Source organism: Rhinolophus hipposideros, assembly GCF_964194185.1.
Source record: "Rhinolophus hipposideros genome assembly, chromosome: 15".
NCBI classification, from domain to species: Eukaryota; Metazoa; Chordata; class Mammalia; order Chiroptera; family Rhinolophidae; genus Rhinolophus; species Rhinolophus hipposideros.
In genome coordinates this window covers 47,676,604-47,694,888 of record NC_138061.1, presented here as the reverse complement: position 1 = coordinate 47,694,888, position 18,285 = coordinate 47,676,604, and the positions used below count along the sequence as shown (strand labels likewise).

At 49.5% G+C, this 18,285-nt stretch overlaps 1 protein-coding gene across 5 annotated transcripts in view; it reads right to left on the bottom strand.

Annotated features, from left to right (window-relative positions):
• TSPAN15 (tetraspanin 15) overlaps window positions 1-18,285 on the bottom strand; it is an 85,098-nt gene that overhangs the window by 40,333 nt on the left and 26,480 nt on the right. For 2 of the 5 annotated variants that reach the window (XM_081074823.1, XM_081074827.1), the window contains exon 1: window positions 13,184-13,398. The exons of 1 other annotated variant lie outside the window; for it this stretch is intronic. In XM_081074823.1, the coding sequence (XP_080930949.1) occupies window positions 13,184-13,279 (96 nt within the window). In that variant the 5' untranslated portion in view covers window positions 13,280-13,398. Of the gene's footprint in view, window positions 1-13,183; window positions 13,399-18,285 lie in introns of those variants that run through there. 2 more of the 5 variants (XM_081074824.1, XM_081074826.1) reach the window with 1 other exon arrangement.

Below are 18,285 nucleotides of genomic sequence, written 5' to 3'. Positions count from 1 at the left end.
CTAGGACTCCAGAACATTCAGGGCCTCAGAGGTAACCCCTCATGTTACTGTTAAAATGAGATCCAATGCAATGCATGAGCTGTGATGCTGATTTTTCCTGATTTTTCTTTTTTTCATGCACTATGAGAAGCATCTTAGGGACAACTGGAGAAGTTTTAAGATGCACTTGGTATTTTCTTAGGCATGATAATGGTGGTGTGGTCATATCCAAGAATGTGCTTTTTTTTTTTTTTTTTTTTTTAGGAGATGCATCTTGGGATATTTGAGGTGAATTGTCATGGTGTCTGCAACTTACACTGACGTGCCCAAATGTTAAAATTATTGATTCTAGTTGCTGGGCATATGGGAGTTCACTCTGTTATTCTTTCACCTTTTCTATGTTTCAAATTTTTTTTTTACAATAAAAAAATTGAGAAAGCAAGCAACATACAAGTTCCATCTCTTCCAAGAGAAGGTCTATTTACAGGTCCGAGTCTCCCTTTGGCCTGGGAACTCTGTGGCCACCGCCAGGGCCGGCTCACCAGAGGCCTGGGGCAGGCAGCCTCCTCTGGCCTGGAATTAATGCCCTAACCCGATGTTTCACTGCTGACTGGGGATAAATATAGGCTGTGACAGATTCTATTATACATCCAAGAGAGCCTACTAGAAAACAGGGCCTGGGGGCTTTAGGATGAGTTCCTCCCTGTGCTTGGGGGAGAGGCTTGGAGCACGGGACAGAAAGGTTCACTTGCCACCTTCAAACCCCTCCTCTGCTTTAAGACAATTAGGACAAGAGAAGTTGTGCACAACAAACCAGCATCACCAGCTGTGACAGGAGGTGTTGCGACCCACCCCTCCCTGAGGCTGCGCTGATCCTCGGTGAAGCACTTAGGAGCTGTGTGACTTTGGACAGGCCGCTTCCCTCTCTGCGCATCCGTTGCGTCTGCTGTTAAACAGGAATGATCACAGCAGCCCAGTGGTCATTCATGGTCATTCAGGGGGCCCCAAAAGATTGGGAAACTCCTTTGTAAACTGAAAGGTGCTCTAACACACAAGAATCCCCATTCTTTCTTTAGTATCTGTAGATACAAAGAATGTGTTAAAGCCTACACCTGACCAGGAGGTGCCACTCGTTCTTTAAATCGACGGACTTTTCTTACTAAGATAAATATGGTCCCGACCTAACCTAATCAACATCTAGCTGTGAAATCATAGATTTGAGGCACTGATTCTTTTCTTTAGTATACATTACAGCTAAAATCATCGTGTGGACATCAGGACAAAGCAGATGGATGCTGTTCTGGCCCAACTCCCTTATTTTGCAGATGGGAATCTGAGGCTGAGAGACAGGCTGTCACTCCCACAGGTCACAGAGCATACCAGCCATGGGTCAGCAGCTGTGAGCCAGGTCTCCAGGCTCCCAGGCCAACGCTCTCTCTACTGCAAGCTGCCCTCCCGCATCAGGAACAAGAGTTCTCACGCCCTGGCATATCCTCTCCTGAAACAAAAACTAAAAGCCTGTTTCTGAAGGACAGTTATGCTGGCTCCATTTCTGCCTTCCTACAGTTCCGGAGAGCCTGACGAGGACCTGGCCCAGGTGACTTGTGCCACTTCAGGTCTGCTCCCTCCTTTCCCACAGAGGGTGGCAGTCAGCCCGCCTCACTGGGGGAGCCCCGGGCCCCTGCCCTGGAAGCTGGTCCCCACTCCAGGGCACTTACTCCTCTAGCAGACCCTTGGGAAGAATCAAAGGACTCCCATGTGCCTAGGAAATGTTAGATGAGTGACCAAGTGAACAAATAACCCACCCCCAAATGGCCGACCTCTCTTAAAGACACCCTCCAAGGATAAACACCTGGGACAGGAAGCTACCCAGAAGTCTGGCAAAAGAGAGTGACACTTCGCATCTACTTTCAAGTTCCCTAACCTCTCTGTGCCACTCTTTACTTCGGCATAGAATGGGCCCATAAAAGTGCTGCCTCGGGGCAGCCAGATGGCTTAGCTGGTTAGAGCACGAGCTCTCAACAACGAGGTTGCGGGTTCAATTCCCACATGGGATGGTGGGCTGCACCCCCTGCAACTAAGATTGAAAATGGCGACTGGACTTGGAGCTGAGCTGCACCCTCCACAACTAGACTGAAGGACAATGACTTGGAGCTGATGGGCCCTGGAGAAACACACTGTTCCCCAATATTCCCCCCCAAAAAAATAAAAAAAAAAAAAGTGCTGCCTCTCAGGGTGGCTGGAGGATTAATGAGAGAATGTCTAGAAAACAGCTCAGCCCAGCAGCCAGCACATGAGGAGTGCTGGTTAACTAACTGTTAGCTTTAAAACGACTAAGGAGGAGGAAGCAGAAAGCACCAGAGGGCAGGCAGTGGGGACTTTCTCACTGCAAAGGGAAGAGTTTAATGCTAAGTGAGGCCCCAGCAGAGGGGGCCGCAGGGGACAAGGAAGACAGAAACAAACGGCCCCACTCCTGTCTCAGGGACTGTGGTCCCTGAACTACTCCTGTCCTCCTCTCATTTCTGCTCTGATCATGAGTCTTACTCGGCTTGAGGATGGGAAGGGTCGAGTGGCTGCTGCTCTATGGGTGCCTACAGCCCAGCTGTCCCGTGCTGACTCAGTGTCTCTGCAAGAGCCTCCTGGGAGCCCCCGGCCAGCCCCACCCCTATCACAAAATGTCTGCAGCTGTCCTGACCACGCTGCCAGGACTCAGTGAGTGCCAGCTTCTCAAGGGATAGGGGCAGGGTTGGCATATTTGTATCCTCCGCCCAGCACAGAGCCAGGCAAACAGCAGTCCTGGGTCAGAGGCTGAATAGAACCAAGCCAGAGGCACAGGCTTCCTGCTGCCTGAGTTCTTTCGGGCCCTGCAGAGAAGGTCAGTCTGCGGTAAGTCACACATCAGGCCTCTGTCCCCAGGCACAGCAACAGGCCCGTTTACCGTGGGGCACTCACATGCCATCTGGAGAGAATGATACGGGGGTGAAACCACTGAGTAGTGTCCATTGTCCCCTCCGAATGATGGAGTTTGTCCCACTGGCCACGGATTTTTAGAACTAGTGGCACTTGCTGTGCTATCTGGTCACAGCGTCCTCCCCTCTGAAAGGACAGGGCTGGCTGCACCAGATGACCTCCAGGTCCCTTCAAAGTTCACAGTGCGGCCCAACTGGATTCTAAGCCACATCTTAACTGCCCCAAACGATAGGTGCCACTCCTGTTCTGATAAAGGTTGTAAAGGAATGTCAGATGTTTTATAGCCCCACGTGGCAAGCAGTTTCAATTTAACTACTTTCAGAACCAGGAAGTCCTTCCCCTGTTTTAACCCCTTTCCATCAAGCTTCCCTTCCAGAGGAGAAGTCCAGAAGAAACAGCCTTTGACTTGTGTGGATGACAGGGAGCTACGAGTGGGCGGGGCCACTGGAGGGGTGGGTTATGGGAGGGGTGGGACTAGAGGCCACCCCCTGCCAGCCTTGCTCCTCCCCCAGCCCCACCTCCATCTCGTCCTCAGTCTTCAGCACAACCCCACTGTAGGGAAAGGTAAATACCATCGAGCAGGGCCCTGCTCAATTGGGCCCCTCCCTAGGGAGGCAACCTGATGAAGCAAAGGGCTTGCATTAGTTTCCTGGGGCTGCCATAACAAACTACTAGAAACGACGTGCCTTAAAACAACAGAAATGTATTCTCTCACAATTCTGGAGGCCAGAAGTCAGAAATCAAGATGTCACAGGGCCATGCTCCCTCCAGCGGCTCTAGGGGAAGACCCTCCCTTGACTCTTCCAGCTTCTGGAGGCTCCAGCATTCCTTGCCTTGTGAGTCAATGTGTTCACATAGCCCTCACCTCTGTGTTTGTCTTTTCCCGTCGGTCTCAAAGCTTCCCTAGTCTTTCTCTTATAAGGACAGGTTGAAGGTACACTTAGGTGATCCAACATGGTTTCATTTCAAGATTCTGAACCTAAGTACATCTGCAAAAGACCCTTTTTCCAAATAAGGTCACATTCACAGGTGCTGGGACATGAACATATCATGTCTGGGGGTGAGTTGAGGGGGGAACACCATTCAACTCACTACAGAGTTGGCCGTGAGCTCATCACCACGACCCCAAGTAAACTAATCACTCCTTTCTGGGGTCTGTTTCCCTACCACCTATTGCACCTCTCCTACGGGGGCCAGAACTGAGACTCGAGAGTTCACAACCAGCTTCCCAATCTGATGTCCACGCATCAGCAGTTCTCAAACTGGAGACATATGAATGGGGGGGTGAGGGGATGGGAGGAATTGTCACAGCTCACTCCGCAAGTATGTGATTCCCGGACTCAAGAAACTGAAGTCTATAGAGACTTCTTCAAGTTATAAAGTTAACTACAGAGAAGTGTTGACTTTAGGGCAGGTAAAATACGTTGTAAAGATAATCAAAAGGAAAACAAACTTCTAGAACCCTGGATGCCCATCCTCCATCCTCGGAGACAGAAGCCCAGCCTCCCATACCCCCAGGCTGGGGGAGTCTCCACACACCTCTGCAGACTGGCCCCACCAGTGTCCGCCCCACCCCCACACCTCTCCTCCTCCCCCAGCTAGCACGCTCTTTCCCTTTCTGGGCCCACTCCCTTGGCAGTGTGCCTCTCCCAAAGGTACACACTAACTTCCCCAGCTCACAGAGGCTGTCCAGATTGTTGGCAGGGTTGGGAAAAGATTCAGCACATCACTCAGGATTCAAATGCAAAGGAAGTCATCTTGGAAACCCGGCCAGCCCTGTCAGAATTCCCTCAGACACATCATGAGCTGCAGTTTCCACTCCAGCTGCACATTAGAATCATAGGGGGAAGTTTAAAAATTATAGGTGCTAGGGCCCCACCCCAGACACATGGAATCAGCTCTGAGCGTGGGGCCTGGACATGTATACTTGTCAAATTCTCTCGGTGGGGGGGCCTCAGGCCACAGTCAAGGCCCACAAAAAAGTGACCCAGTCTCAGAATTCGGTGCCAGCTTTGGAAGCTGGCACCCCATTCTACTCTAGCCAGGAGACTTCACCCCAACCTGTGACAGGATGGGCTGGGGCCTGGCCTCCCCCCACCGCCAAGCACACTGCTCCCATCTCTGGGCGCACTGCCTGGCACGCAATGGGTGCACAGTAACTGACCCAGCAGGCAATGGGTGCACAGGAGCTGACTGCCTGGCCCCAAGCACCTCCGCAGCACCCCCCTACACTGCACCCAGCACCGCCCATCCCCTACCAGGCGACGGGAAACAGCTTGGGGAGGCTGTGTGACTGGTCCAAGGCCACATGCTGCATCCTGGGAGGAGCTCTCCTGCAGGAAGCTGGAGGGCTCTGAGTCCTGACCAGGCCAAGGCTGTTTTCCCTCTACCTTCTGGGCAAATATTTACTTCCACGTAGGCCAAGATGCAAACACCTCCATTGGTGGGAAAGTCTCCTTTGGAAAAATTAAATAAAACACAGCAGGTATTGTTTCTACAGTGAAACAGCTCTTGTCTCGTGGATGGATGCAAATGGTTGGTTGTGCCAGTCACATTCCCTCTCAAGGCCTCAGTCTCCTCAGCTATAACATGTGCCCCTGTCTACCCAGCCCACAAGGCTGTTCTGAGGATCCAAAGAGGTGAAGCAAAGTACGGTGGGGCAATCACAAGATGGCAGCTCCTCCCGTGCCCGGCCAGCCCCTCACCACACCCAGTGAGCTTGGGCTCCTGCCCAGTGATGCCAGTCCTCCGGATATCTGTGCTAATGCGTATCAAGCACAAGGCTCTTATACGAACAGCCCTGGGGGCATCACCCCATGCAAGCCTGGCCCCTGTGGGAGGTACAATGGTTCCCCCTCCCACAGACAAGGAAACTGAGGCACAGGGAGCTATCCGTAACTTGTCCATAGTCACGCAGCCAATCAAACCGGCTCCTCACCCTCCTATTCCATCTGTCTGAGATGCCTTTTTATGGCTGGCTCTTTCTCACTCTATGAGCTTCAGCTGAAATGTCAGCTCCTCCTAAAGGCCTTCCAGGACCACCCATCTAATGTAGGAACTCCCATCTCGCACCACTTGTTCCCTAATTTTCTGTTTAGTACTTACCATGTTTCCCTGAAAATAAGACCTAGCCAGACCATCAACTCTAAAGTGTCTTTTGGAGCAAAAATTAATATAAGACCTGATCTTATTTTACTATAAGACCCGGTATAATATAATATAATATAACATAACATAACAATATATATAATAAATATAATATAACATAACATAACATAACATAACAATATAAATATAATACTGGGTCTTATATTAATTTTTGCTCCAAAAGACAGACCCAGTCTTATAATATATTTTAATAAAATATAATATAATATAATAAAATATAATATAATATAATACCAGGTCTTATATTAGTTTTTGCTCCAAAGGACACATTAGAGCTGATGGGCCAGCTAGGTCTTATTTTCGGGGAAACACGGTATCACACGCTGTGTTTATTTACTGGTCTGTCTATCTTCCAAGGCCTGGACTAAGCCCTTCTTGTTTATAGTTGCTTCCCAGTAACTATCACAATGCCTGGCACGTACAATAGGCATCAAATAACTATTTGTCGACTGAATAAGCAAACGAACGAACAGTCCCCACCTTGGAAATAATGGCAGGTCAAGACTGGACTCCCCTGTCTTCCACTAAAATGTTGGTTTAAACCCACTCAGATCCAAAGGTTCTTTCTGGAAAAGGCTTCTCTTTTCAATCCCCTGTGTTCTGGGCTTACCCAGAAGACATCCTGCCCTGTGTGTGGAGCCAGCTGGTACAGAAATTTCATTATCAGTCCCTTATCTGTTTACTGAGCCCCACCCCAGAGTGGCATTGTGAGTCACCCAGAGAGAAGTGGCACTGGGAAGGGGGAGGAAGGAGGCAGCTCATTACTCCTGCTTCTCAGCAACAAACAACCAAAGGCAGTGAGGTCCCAATCCAGTCCTACAACTTAAAACAATCCGTGCCTTACAGGTAGAGAGGGATCAGGCACCGAAGCCTAGACTCAGAAGAAAGAAACTTTATTGGGGCCTCAGTTTGCTCATCTGGAAAATGAGTGCATTGGAAGATTCTCCAATCCCCTTCCAGGGCTGCCTTCCCGATTCTCTGGACTCTAGACTGGGGAGGGGAGGACTTCTCTGCCCAAGGCTGGAGCCCAGACCTATGGCTACCAGATCTTCTTTGACAGCCTATTAGTCACGGGGACAGTGGCGACGACTCCAGTATGAAGGCTGCCTCACTTTCTGCTTGAGCTTCACTATTTTATCTTTGAAATGCTTGCCTACAACAAGAGGAAAATGGACCTGCCTGAAGAATCGAGCACAGTTTTTAGAAAATTAAGGAAATAAAATATATACATGTTCATACAAGGAGATATCCTGACGGTGGTTTGCCAACATGTAACAGCAGTTCTTTCCCGGTGGTAGAATCGAACGTGATCGAACGTGACTGTTACTGCTTTTGCTGCACTTACCTGAATGGCTTGAAATTTTTCAAAACTATGCACACATATTATTTTCACCAAAACAATAAAGCTCTTTTCAAAAGTTAGACATTCCTACTGGAAACTAAATCTATTTTCTTTTTCATCTGGCTTCCTCTAGTTCTAGTGCTTAATTGGGAGGCCATGGACCAGGCTTCTTCCAGGAATGCTATCTTCCACCCACATCCTGAGCCCTGATACCAGAGAGGGACCACTTCTTTCAGGAGAAGGGGGGTGGCTGGTAAAGGTCATAGTGACCCAGTGAAGAAACTGGAGTCAGGCAACCTGGGTCCTGATCTTGGTCTGTCACTAACTTGCTGTGGGGTCTCAAGAGATTCGCTTCCTCTCTCCAGGCCTGTTTTCTCCTCAGTAAAATGAAAAAGGTCACATTAGAGGGGTCTTTAAGGACCCTTCGCATTCTCAGTCTATGGATCTTGGGCACCTAGAATAGAGAAGAAGGTAGGAGAAGAATGGCTAACTTGTACTTAGCTGATGCAGTGTTTATCGTGTACCTGGCATCGCTCTAAGCATTTAATGGTCTAAGCAACTCTCAGGAAGGTTCTAATATCACTCATTTTACAGGCGGGCGGGCAAGTGAAGCACATGGAAGTTAGTGGGTTTTGAACCCAACTCAGCCTGGTCCAGAGTCCATACTCTTAACCATAATATAAAGAGTCACAGGCCAAGCTATGATAACAGGGTCCATCCTTGGAGAAGGCAAAGGAGAATTAATGTTGCCTTTGGCACTTAGTACCTCCACTATTTACCCACATCCACTCCCTTCCCACTCACCCCCTAAGTTCTTTTCTTCCTAATATTACTACTAATATTCCCCATACATATGTACTACTACTAATAATACGAATAATAATGATTAGTCAACACCTCCCTTGTCAAGGCAACAGGCTTGGTGCTTTCTAAAGAGCCAGTATCTCCATGCAGCCCAGTCTACTTTGCAAATTCAAGGCCTCAGCAAAATCTAACCACACACCCAGGTCAGCCTCTAATCCAGACACCGCCATCTCAGATCCTTGCTTACAATACGTAGTTTGGGACTCGAGCACCCCAAGGGAACAAGCCTCCCCTGAGCACCTACTGTGTGCCAGGCCCCACGACCAGCATTTGGAAGAAGGTATGAATGAGCGACACTCCTGACCTCCAGGAACCCACAGTCCCACAAGGAAAAACAGTTGTGTAAACAGATCTCTAGAATACCCTGTGGTCAGTGCTAAAATTAGAGGTATGTCCCCAATGGGCTGAGGGCACATGTGTCCGAATGATTCATCCGGCGTGGTGGGAAGAGGAGGCTCCAGGGGCCTGGGGGTGAGCTCACTGCTCATGGAGACATCCTCAGGACCCTACCGCAGGAAAGGAGCCATGACCGGGGGACAGGATACCTGGGGGTTCATGCCAACCCGCGGAGTGGCCCTGAAACACATTCTCTCTGGGCCTTGAGGCTCCCCTCTGAAAACAGAGTGCAACAGGAGCCCACTGTAAGTTGTTCACGGTCAGACTCATATTGACTCATAGACAGAGAACAGTTTTCATTGCTCAATTCCCTTCCAATCCTCCCGATTACATCAAGGAGCAAACCAGTTTGGGTGCCAGTTTGTCTTTAAGCCTCTCAAATACTTGCCAATCTGCTTTTTGAACAAAGACGGCAGCCTCGGATTCACAGCCTACAGCACCCACAATATCTAGCTATGATTTAATAACGTTTTGTTTTCCCTGAACTATATCTATTGTAACTGTTACCCGGTATTTTTAATGAGGACATATTGATTCCCCATTGGCAGTCATGACATAAGCTCTCCTTCTAAGAACAAATTTAAGTTTAAAGAGTCAGTTTAAACAAATATAATAATGGTACAATTGATAAAACCTCCATGTAGGGCAATTTCAAAACATCTATCAAGGGGCGGCCGATGGCTCAATTTCATTAGAGCGCAAGCTCTGAACAACAGGGTTGCCAGTTCTGTTCCCACATGGGCCAGTGAGCTGCACCCTCCACAACTAGTTTGATGAAAATGAGCTGCCACTGAGCTTCCGGAAGGGCGGCAGGATGGCTTAGTTGGTTAGAGGGCAAGCTCTTGACAACGAGGTTGCCAGTTCAATTACCACATGGGATGGTGGGCTGCGCCCCCTGCAAGTAAATGGCGACTGGACTTGGAGCTGAGCTGCGCCCTCCACAACTAGATTGAAGGACAACGACTTGGAGCTGATGGGCCCTAGAGAAACACACTGTTCCCCAATAAAAAAAAATTTTAAAAACCATCTATGAACATGGTAAGTGCACATATGAAACCAGGTGCTAGGCTGTTAGACACTTCGATCGTTATTACCACTGGAGGGAAGAGGTCGGGACAGGAAGCAGGCACAAGGGGCCTCTGACTTCTGCCGTCCATTCTGTTGGTTGATCCTGGGGGCTCATGATACACGTGTGTTCACTTTGTAAAAATTCATCAAGCTGTCTACAATTACGATCGGTGCATGTCTGTATGTATATTATACATTTACATACCCTTTAACCCAGCAATTCCACTTCTAAAAATTACTCTGGAGACATACACACATATGTGCAAGGCAACTCATTCAAAGATACTCAATGCAGCACTATTTACAGTAACTAGAAATTGAAAATAACCTGCGTTCCCCAGCTGGGGACTGATTAAATAAATGTTGGCATAGCCTAGAGTGAATTCTATGCAGCTATCAAACAGAATGAGGCATCTGCTAGCAGAGCTCCAAAACTTAGATGGATTTAACTTTAAGTGAAAATGTAAGGGCAGAACTGTGTATAGTGTGCGACCTTGTGTAGGGTAAAAAGTATATGTAATGCATGCACGTGTGCCTAGCGCATCCTATGGCTAGGATATTAGCTCAGAGAAGAATCACAAGAAACTGGTAATAGATGTGGACAGGACAGGCCAGCGGAGGGGTAGGAGGGAAGCTCATCACTGATGACTACTCTTCTGTACTTTTAAATTTTGTACAATGTCATTATTTGATACTAAGTTTTAAAACAAAAAGTCTTACAGCAGGTGCATGGCTATGGTAAAACTAATGGTCCCTTCCAGATCTAAAGACTGAGATGAAAGTGTTAGCACTTTGGGCTTATAAAGCAAGTAACCCTTGGCACCACTCCTCCTCCTGAGGGATGGTACCAGAAATAATGGGCTTTCCTGTAATGATTTCCAATAAACAGCAAACCTAGTCTTGGAAAAATTACTTACGCGGGGCCTCCACCCTGCAGTGAAACTCTGGCACCTGGAAGTGCCCTGGCAGAGCTGCCAGGTGGCTGAGTTCTTGGCATGGGTGGGAAGATTTTTAAGCAGACAAACTGCCAGCGATAAGAAGTCAAGGATTTGGTAAGGCAATCTCAGTTGGCTGGAGAGAAAGGATTCCAAGTTCTGAGTCCCACCCTGCCCCCAAAAGAAGAAGCAAAACAAGGGCCATAAGGTGGTTTTCTCTCTGGGAAACAGGGGACGACAGAACAAAGTCTTGGCTATTCAAGTGTAGTTTTAACGGCATCACTTTCTTTTATAGAGCACTTGGCTTGCCCACAGGTCACTATCTCCCCACATCACTAATCCTAAAAAGAGTCCAATGAGGAATGGAAAACAATATCAGTTACCCATTTTACAGATTGGAAAATGGAGGTGCAAGGAGGTGAAGAGACTGGTCAGTGATTACATATGGAGAGAAGGAGTGAAGCCAGAAACATAACCCCCACCTTCTGACTCCTGGTCTTCCCTTATTTCCCTACCTCCCCTCCCATCAAGCTTTGCCTTGCCTCTTTCAACTCTGCCTGACTGACAGAAGAGCTCCTAAGGCTAGACAAGCAAGGGGCAGGCAAAGAATCCCAGAATCAGAATCGAGGAGCCTATGAAACCATCTGATCCAGCAGTTTCCACCCCTGACTACACACTAGAATTACCTGGAGAGCTTCAATGAGTTTAAATAAATACCTATGCCCAGGCATCTGTAGTGTTTTGAAAACTTTCTAGTGGATTCTGATGCAACAATGGGAGAGAACACAATGTTGAATGAGAGCTCAAGTCATCCCCACCCCAATCCCACATACAACATTCTGTCTCCCTTGAGCTTCTACCAATGGGTCCATGCTCCATCCTCTGGCCCCCAAACATACTGCTCATCTCTCTCCCACCTAGAGTCAGAGAACCAGATCGGGAACTGGGCTCACCTAGTTTTCTAGAAGGGCAAGTCATTTAACAGCTCTGAGGCCCCAAACAGGGAAGTGACTTGCCTAAGACCTCCCGGTAAGTAACAGAACAAAACTGGGATCTGGATCGCTTGACCAGTAGTTAAGATCACATCTACAGAAGGGTCACAGGAAAGTCAGGCCTGTTGGCAAATCTAGCCGTTCCTGCGAGCAGAACAGACCCAAGGAGGAGATCTGGAGCGTGTGCGTTTTGGGGAATGGATGTCAATTACTCCTTCTCCTGTCCCTGGGCAAGTCTGCCCTGTGGCACACTGGGGGCAGGGGGCTATGCCACAGTGCCAGGGCTGGAGTTAGGCTGTAGAACGATGTCTTCATTTCTAGGTGGGGGCTAGCCTAGTCTGAAATCTCCATAAAGAAATCCAGCTTCTCACGGGGATGTAAAGTACAGCAGAGAGAACATTGTCAAGGTGGGTACTACACTAATCAGGGGAATCACTGCATAAATTATCCCAATATCTAACCACTACGCTGTACACCTGAAACTAATATAAAATAATATTGAATGTCAACTGTAACTGAAAAAAAATATATATTTTTTTTTTAAAAAGGAAATTCAGTCTCTTGGGAGAGTGTATTAAGAAGGCCCAACTTCCCTGCCCATCATAATAAAAACGGCTCACCCGCGAGCTCTTCTTCACTGGTCCCTGTGCTAAGCACTGTACTTGGCCTATTTCATTTCCCCTCCGCAACCATCCTAAAAGCTGACGATGATTACTGTCTCTGTTTGCATACGGGAAAATGATGCCTGAGAGAACTGAAGTAACTTCCCCGGGATCACTCAGCTAGAAAGTGGCAGCGGCAGGATTCGAAGGCTGGTTCCCGTCTAACTGCTACCATCCTGTCCGGTGACAAGACAGTAGAGGCGGTAAAGCCTGGTGGGCACGGAAACCGTTCCTGGGCTCCTAGGAGCAGCCGGAGACCTCCCTGGATGTCATCCGGAGGAATCCTCCCACCCTCTCCCCGAACAAGGCACGTGCATCCATCCTCCTTCCCACCCAGAGAAGACGCAGAGCAGCGGGTAGCACCTTGCTCAGGGGCATCAGCAAGTCAACAGTGGGGACCGGCCTGGGAGGCCAGGGCCCCAAAGCCTGAACACGTCTGCTCCACAGGTTGACAGCGACGCGAACTCGGTAACACGGGACAGGCGGCTGCGGGAGGCACCGCGCTCAGAGCCGGCCCACGCGCTGGGCCGCGGAGGATGGGGCCGCTGGTGCACGCAGGTGAGCCCGGCGCTGCTCCGTGGCAGCTACCCACGTCTAACAATCCCGACCCCGCGGCTGAAATTCAAGCTGAGCTCGGCCGCCAGAATCTCCCGGCTCCCAGGGAGGGACAAGGGGAGGAGCCCGGCGTGCCCCCCGCTCCGCACGCCCTCCCAGGAGCAGCCAAGTCTGGACCCAACCCGCGATCCGCGTGGGGGTGGTCGAGGGAGTGTCCCCTGCCCCCATCCCGGGGCCCTGCGGGTCACTTACCCAGAACACTGTGGAGTAAATGACGAGCGAGAACTTGAGCCAGAGGTAGGACAGGCGCGCGCAGTAGCGCACCTGCTCCGAGTCCCCGCGGGGCATCCTGTGCACACCCGGGGCCGGGCTCCCGGGCCGGGTCCCCGACTGAGAGTGGCCCCACCTGCGGCTGCCTGCCGGGCTGCCCGCCCCGCCACCAGCGCTCGCTCGGGGACTGACACTGGTGAGCCGCAATCACAGCCAAGGCCCGGACCAGCCAGCGCCAGTGGCCAATGGGCGCCAGGCAGCGGCCCAGCCTCTGGGAGGGGGCGGGATGAGGGCGGGGCTATGGCCCAGCACCCAGAGGAGGATCGGCGAGGAGAGGGGGCAAGGGATTCGCCCGGGACGTCGCGTGCCACTCTGGAAACGCCTGTACTAACGGGGCCTGACGGAGCGTGCACAGAGGAGCTCTAGGGAGACAGCGCGCGAGCTAATCCGGGGTACATAGAAATGCATACTTCCCACTGTTGTCAAGAAGTAAAACTATAGGAAACGGGCAGAACCTAACAGCTAAGGTATTTAAAGTGTGCAAGACGTGCATGAAATAAGGAAGTGGAGTTGCTCAACCTGAGAGAGGCGGAGTGCCACATTTGAGAAGGTGCAGCAGACCAGGGTGGGGTGAAGGGGCCCCTTTCCCCAGTCTCTGGAAATGCCCTTCTCAGCGGCCAGGTGAGATCCCAACGCTGCCCCAGCCGCATCCTTGTCTGGGAAGCCCTCTGCCCTTCGTCAGGCCAGGTTGGCAGCCCCCTTCCTTGCGCACCTCAGCCCAGGGCTGACCTGACCTGGCCTCTTCCCAGCAGGCTTTCCTCTGCTTGGTGCCAGACATGGCTGTGAGTCGTCTCCCATAGCTACATGGCCCCAGCTTGGCTCATGCAGTTTCCTTGCCTCCCAGGCCTAGCTCAGCTGGGGTTTGGGAACCAATCTGTTTGCAGCTTTCAGTAATTAAATGTGTGGCCCAGAGGTCATAAGCTCAAGGCAGTGCTGGGTGGGGTCCCTGGTGGTGACTGCAGGGATGGCACCCTTGTCCAAGTCCCCTGTCGTGGTCGCAGGACAAGCCTCCTGTACACAGACTCCTGGAGAGAGACAGACAGCCGGCCCAGCCCCCAGGGCCCTGCCCTAGAAGGAAAAGAGTAAGGTTGGGTGTGGGGAGGGAGCAATGTCCTGGCCAGAGGAGTTACAAGGAAGTCTGTTTCCTGATACAAAAGGAGCAGGTCCTGCAAAGGCGGTCACGTTGGGTAGGGACATGGAGCCAGGGACTGCTGCAGGTTACCTTTATAGAATTAACTAAGGTGGTAGAAGACATCCTACCACAGGGGTAAAAGTTGTCTCTCCTGCCCTTTGAGGAGGAGGAAACGAACTCCTTACCCCTCTTTGGGGGATTAGCTTCCCTCACCCAGCTCTGCAGATCTAGTCGTACACCCACTTTCTGAGGTGCTGGTCTTCACCCCCTCAGAGGGCTATTCCAGCACCTTGCCCTCTGAAGGGTTAGTCTGTCTCCCTTTCCCTGGGGTTAGCCTTCTAGCTTGCACACACACACACCCTGTAAGATGCTCTGGGGGATGAGGCTGAGATAACCCTGAAGAGCGAGCCTGGAGCTCTTTGGGGTTGGCACAGCCTTCCCTGGGCTCCTGGGCTCCTTCATTAACCCCCAAGTGCTGAGGGCTGACCCTCAGCCACATTTGCAAACACTCAGAACTTTTAAACTTTTCCATCCTTTTGCCAGGAGCTCTGGGCTGGGGGGGAAGCAGGTCTGGTGCTAAGCCTGGTTTTGCTATTACCTTTTTGTGAGACTGTTAGAATATATGGCGTAGACAGTGTGACATCCAAGTGTGAGTGTGACCCTCGTTGCAGATTAGAACCACCTGGTGAGCTTTAAATGTGTCCTGATAGCCACGCCCCTACCCAGTCAAGTCAGAATCTCCACCTACAGGGACCTAGCAATCAGCCTTGTCTTAAAGGTCCCAGGTACTTTCTACCGTGCAGCCAAGACCGAGCATCATGAGGTTGTCATGAGCGTGAGGTGGTCATCCGGCATTTTATCAGAATGGCCCCACTGCAGCGGTCCCTGGGGGTATGCGGATAAATGTTTAATCACTGGCTCTCCATGGAGGAAGACCCTGTTACCAATTTCCATAGTGTAATAGTCCACTACATCGGATTTCAAGTTACCAATTCAAAGTCGAAGAACCTGGAAGTTAAGAAGAAACTATACAATCACACACAATCAACTCAGCAGCCTCTGCAGCTCTCCAAGTCTCAATCTACTCTTGCAGCTTTGCTGATTAGCATAGAGAATGCCATAATGAATTCATCAGTAAAATTCATGACTTATTAAGTAGCACAACAGGTTTTGGAAATGAGCTTTCCTGTGGTGAAATTAGTAGTATTCCAGATATGTACATTGGCTAAAACGGCTTATGTCACTTAGAGATGATGCATCAGACTGACTCCTTTAGGGTGCCCTGTCCCGAGCTATTCTGGTTGCCTGATATGTCCATCAGTCTACATGAATCCTGCCTCTAGAATGTCATATCTTCCTTGGGTGGACCCTTCAGGCAAGGTGGTAGAACATCTACAAGGACAGAGAGCTGGCCCTTCACTGACTACAGAACAGATGGTAAGAACTGGTTTTGGGGCTACTTGCTATTAAATGTTTGTTTTATTAGATATTTGCATGGGTGACAGAATTTGATCTGAGATTTGTTTTCGTGATAACCTGGTATGGAGCTTGTAGGGTGAAATAACTAACTCACTTTAGTGGCTACTACTGTGCACGGGGAAAAACCTCAGGATTGTGTATGACCAACTGGACTTGCATAAGTTTGCGTTCGTGCCGCTGGACAAGTGACTGTCTGTGCTTCTGTTTCCCCGTCTGTGAAACCATAAGGTTGGACTATTTCTCTTCCAGCTCTAACAATCTTAGCTCTAGTCCTCACAGTCAAGGCGCTAATGTACGTACACTGAGCTTCTCCTGTGAGTCAGGCCCTGCCCCAGACTGCACACAGCTGTAAACAAGATAGACACAAGCTCGCATTCTCTTCTGTTCGGGAGTGGGGGAATGTGGGAACATGCAACATGCATGAAAACAAATACATGACAAGGGTACTTTCGGGTACTGACACATGCTAAAGATCTGGGAGAAGGGCTTCCAAGTGGAAGAAACAGGAAGTGCAAAAGCCATTAGAGAGGAAGGCACTTGGAGAGGTCCGTGGGACTCACGCAAGGGGTTGGGGGAGAGTAGAAGGGGGTGAGGTCAGTGACATTAATGGACGAAGCCTCGTCGCTTTGGTAAACTGTAGATTTATGTACTTCCAGTTTCAGTAAAGATCACTGGTAGTTTTTAAGCAGATACAGAATCTAACTTACGCTTCAGAGGGCCGCTACATGGAAGATGGACAAGAAGGTGCTGAAAGTGGTTAGGAAGCCATTGCAGCAGTCCCAGAGCGAGGAGGCTATGGCTTGGACTAGGGACACAGCACTGGAAATGGTGACAAGAGGTTGCACTGGGGATATATCTTGGAGATACAGCCAATAGGGCTTACTGATAAATTGGGTGTGGAATGTGAGGGAAAGAGAAATCAAGGATGACCCCACATGTTTTCACCTTGAGCAACTAGGTAGATGTTGCTGTCATTTACAAAGGTGAGGAAGATCAGGAAGAGAGGGGGTGAGAGGAGGCTGGGTCTAAAATCAGTTACTTTGTTTGGCCATTTGATTTTTGGAGATATCTTTTCAAATTCCAAGTGGAGTTGACCAGGGAACTCAGTGGGGAGGTTTAGGTTGAATGATATAAGTTTGAGAGTCATCAGATCAATTTAAACCATGAGCCTATGTGAGATCATATAGGGAGAAAATGTAGGAAGAGAAGAGAAGAGAGACAAAGACAGACCCTGGGGCCCTCCAACATTGAGAGGAAGAGGGACTGGCAAAGAAAACAGAGAAGGTACAGCTAGTGAGGTAGAAGGAGAATGGGGTCAGTGAGGTATTGGGAATGCAAGGAAAAGAAAGGGCTTCAAGAAGTTAAAAGACACGTGCAACAGGATTTAGTGCCCCGGGAACTCCCCTTAATACTACAAGGTTTCAACTATGTCCTGAGAAGTCAAATGGGAGCAGAACAGAGAACTATCAGCTTTGCAAGATGTGGGTCATTGGTGACTTTGATAAGAGTTCTTTCAATGATGCAATGGAGACAAAGCCAATTGGAATGGATGGAGGAGAGAAAAGATGGGGAAGAAATGGAGGAGGAAGGTACAGATAACACAGGAAGTACACACTCCCAGGCAGGTATAGAAAACCATTCACATAGCAGGGAGTGCATGTGTGGAATTCTTCCCAACCCACCAAACAGCCTCTCAGGCTAAATATGCAAGAGTTAGCCTCTATGTGGGAGAATTTAAATGGCCAGGAATTCTTTGCGGCTTCTCCATTGTTAAAGAACAAAATTCAACCGAGTAAATTTGAAGATCGAATTGGCTTTATTACCCGATTCACGAATGGGGCAGCATCCGATCTAGCAACTAGAAGGGAGCTTTAAGGAGTTGTAGAAAATGAAGTTGCACAAAAAGAGGGTGGGACTAAGAAGGCAAAAGAGTGGATTACTTCTGGCAAGGACAACTTCCCTGAAGGGAAGGCAAGGGGTCTTAATCAATTAAATTATCTCGCTAGTCTGGCTCGGGGAATTTCAGATTGCTTGGTTTAAAATTCCACCCCAAGAGGTAGAATGTATTTCCGCACCTCTTGAATCTAGGCTGGCCCTCTGACTTGCTTTCACCAATAGAATGTGACAGAAGTGGGGTTGTTTGAGTCCTAAGTCCAGGAATTAAGAGGCCTCGCAGCTCCCGCTTTGTGCCCTCTTAGAGCGCTGCAGCCATGAGAACACATCTGAGCTAGTCTGCTGGACAGATCACACAATGTAGAACTAAGGTTCCTGCCTGACAGCCACTGACTGACTACCAGACATGAGTGAAACCATCTTAGAACATCCATCGCATCATCCCCACAGCTGACTATATCTACATGAATGAGTCCAGGCACGACTAGCTGAGCCCAGCCCAAACGTGCCAACCTAAAGA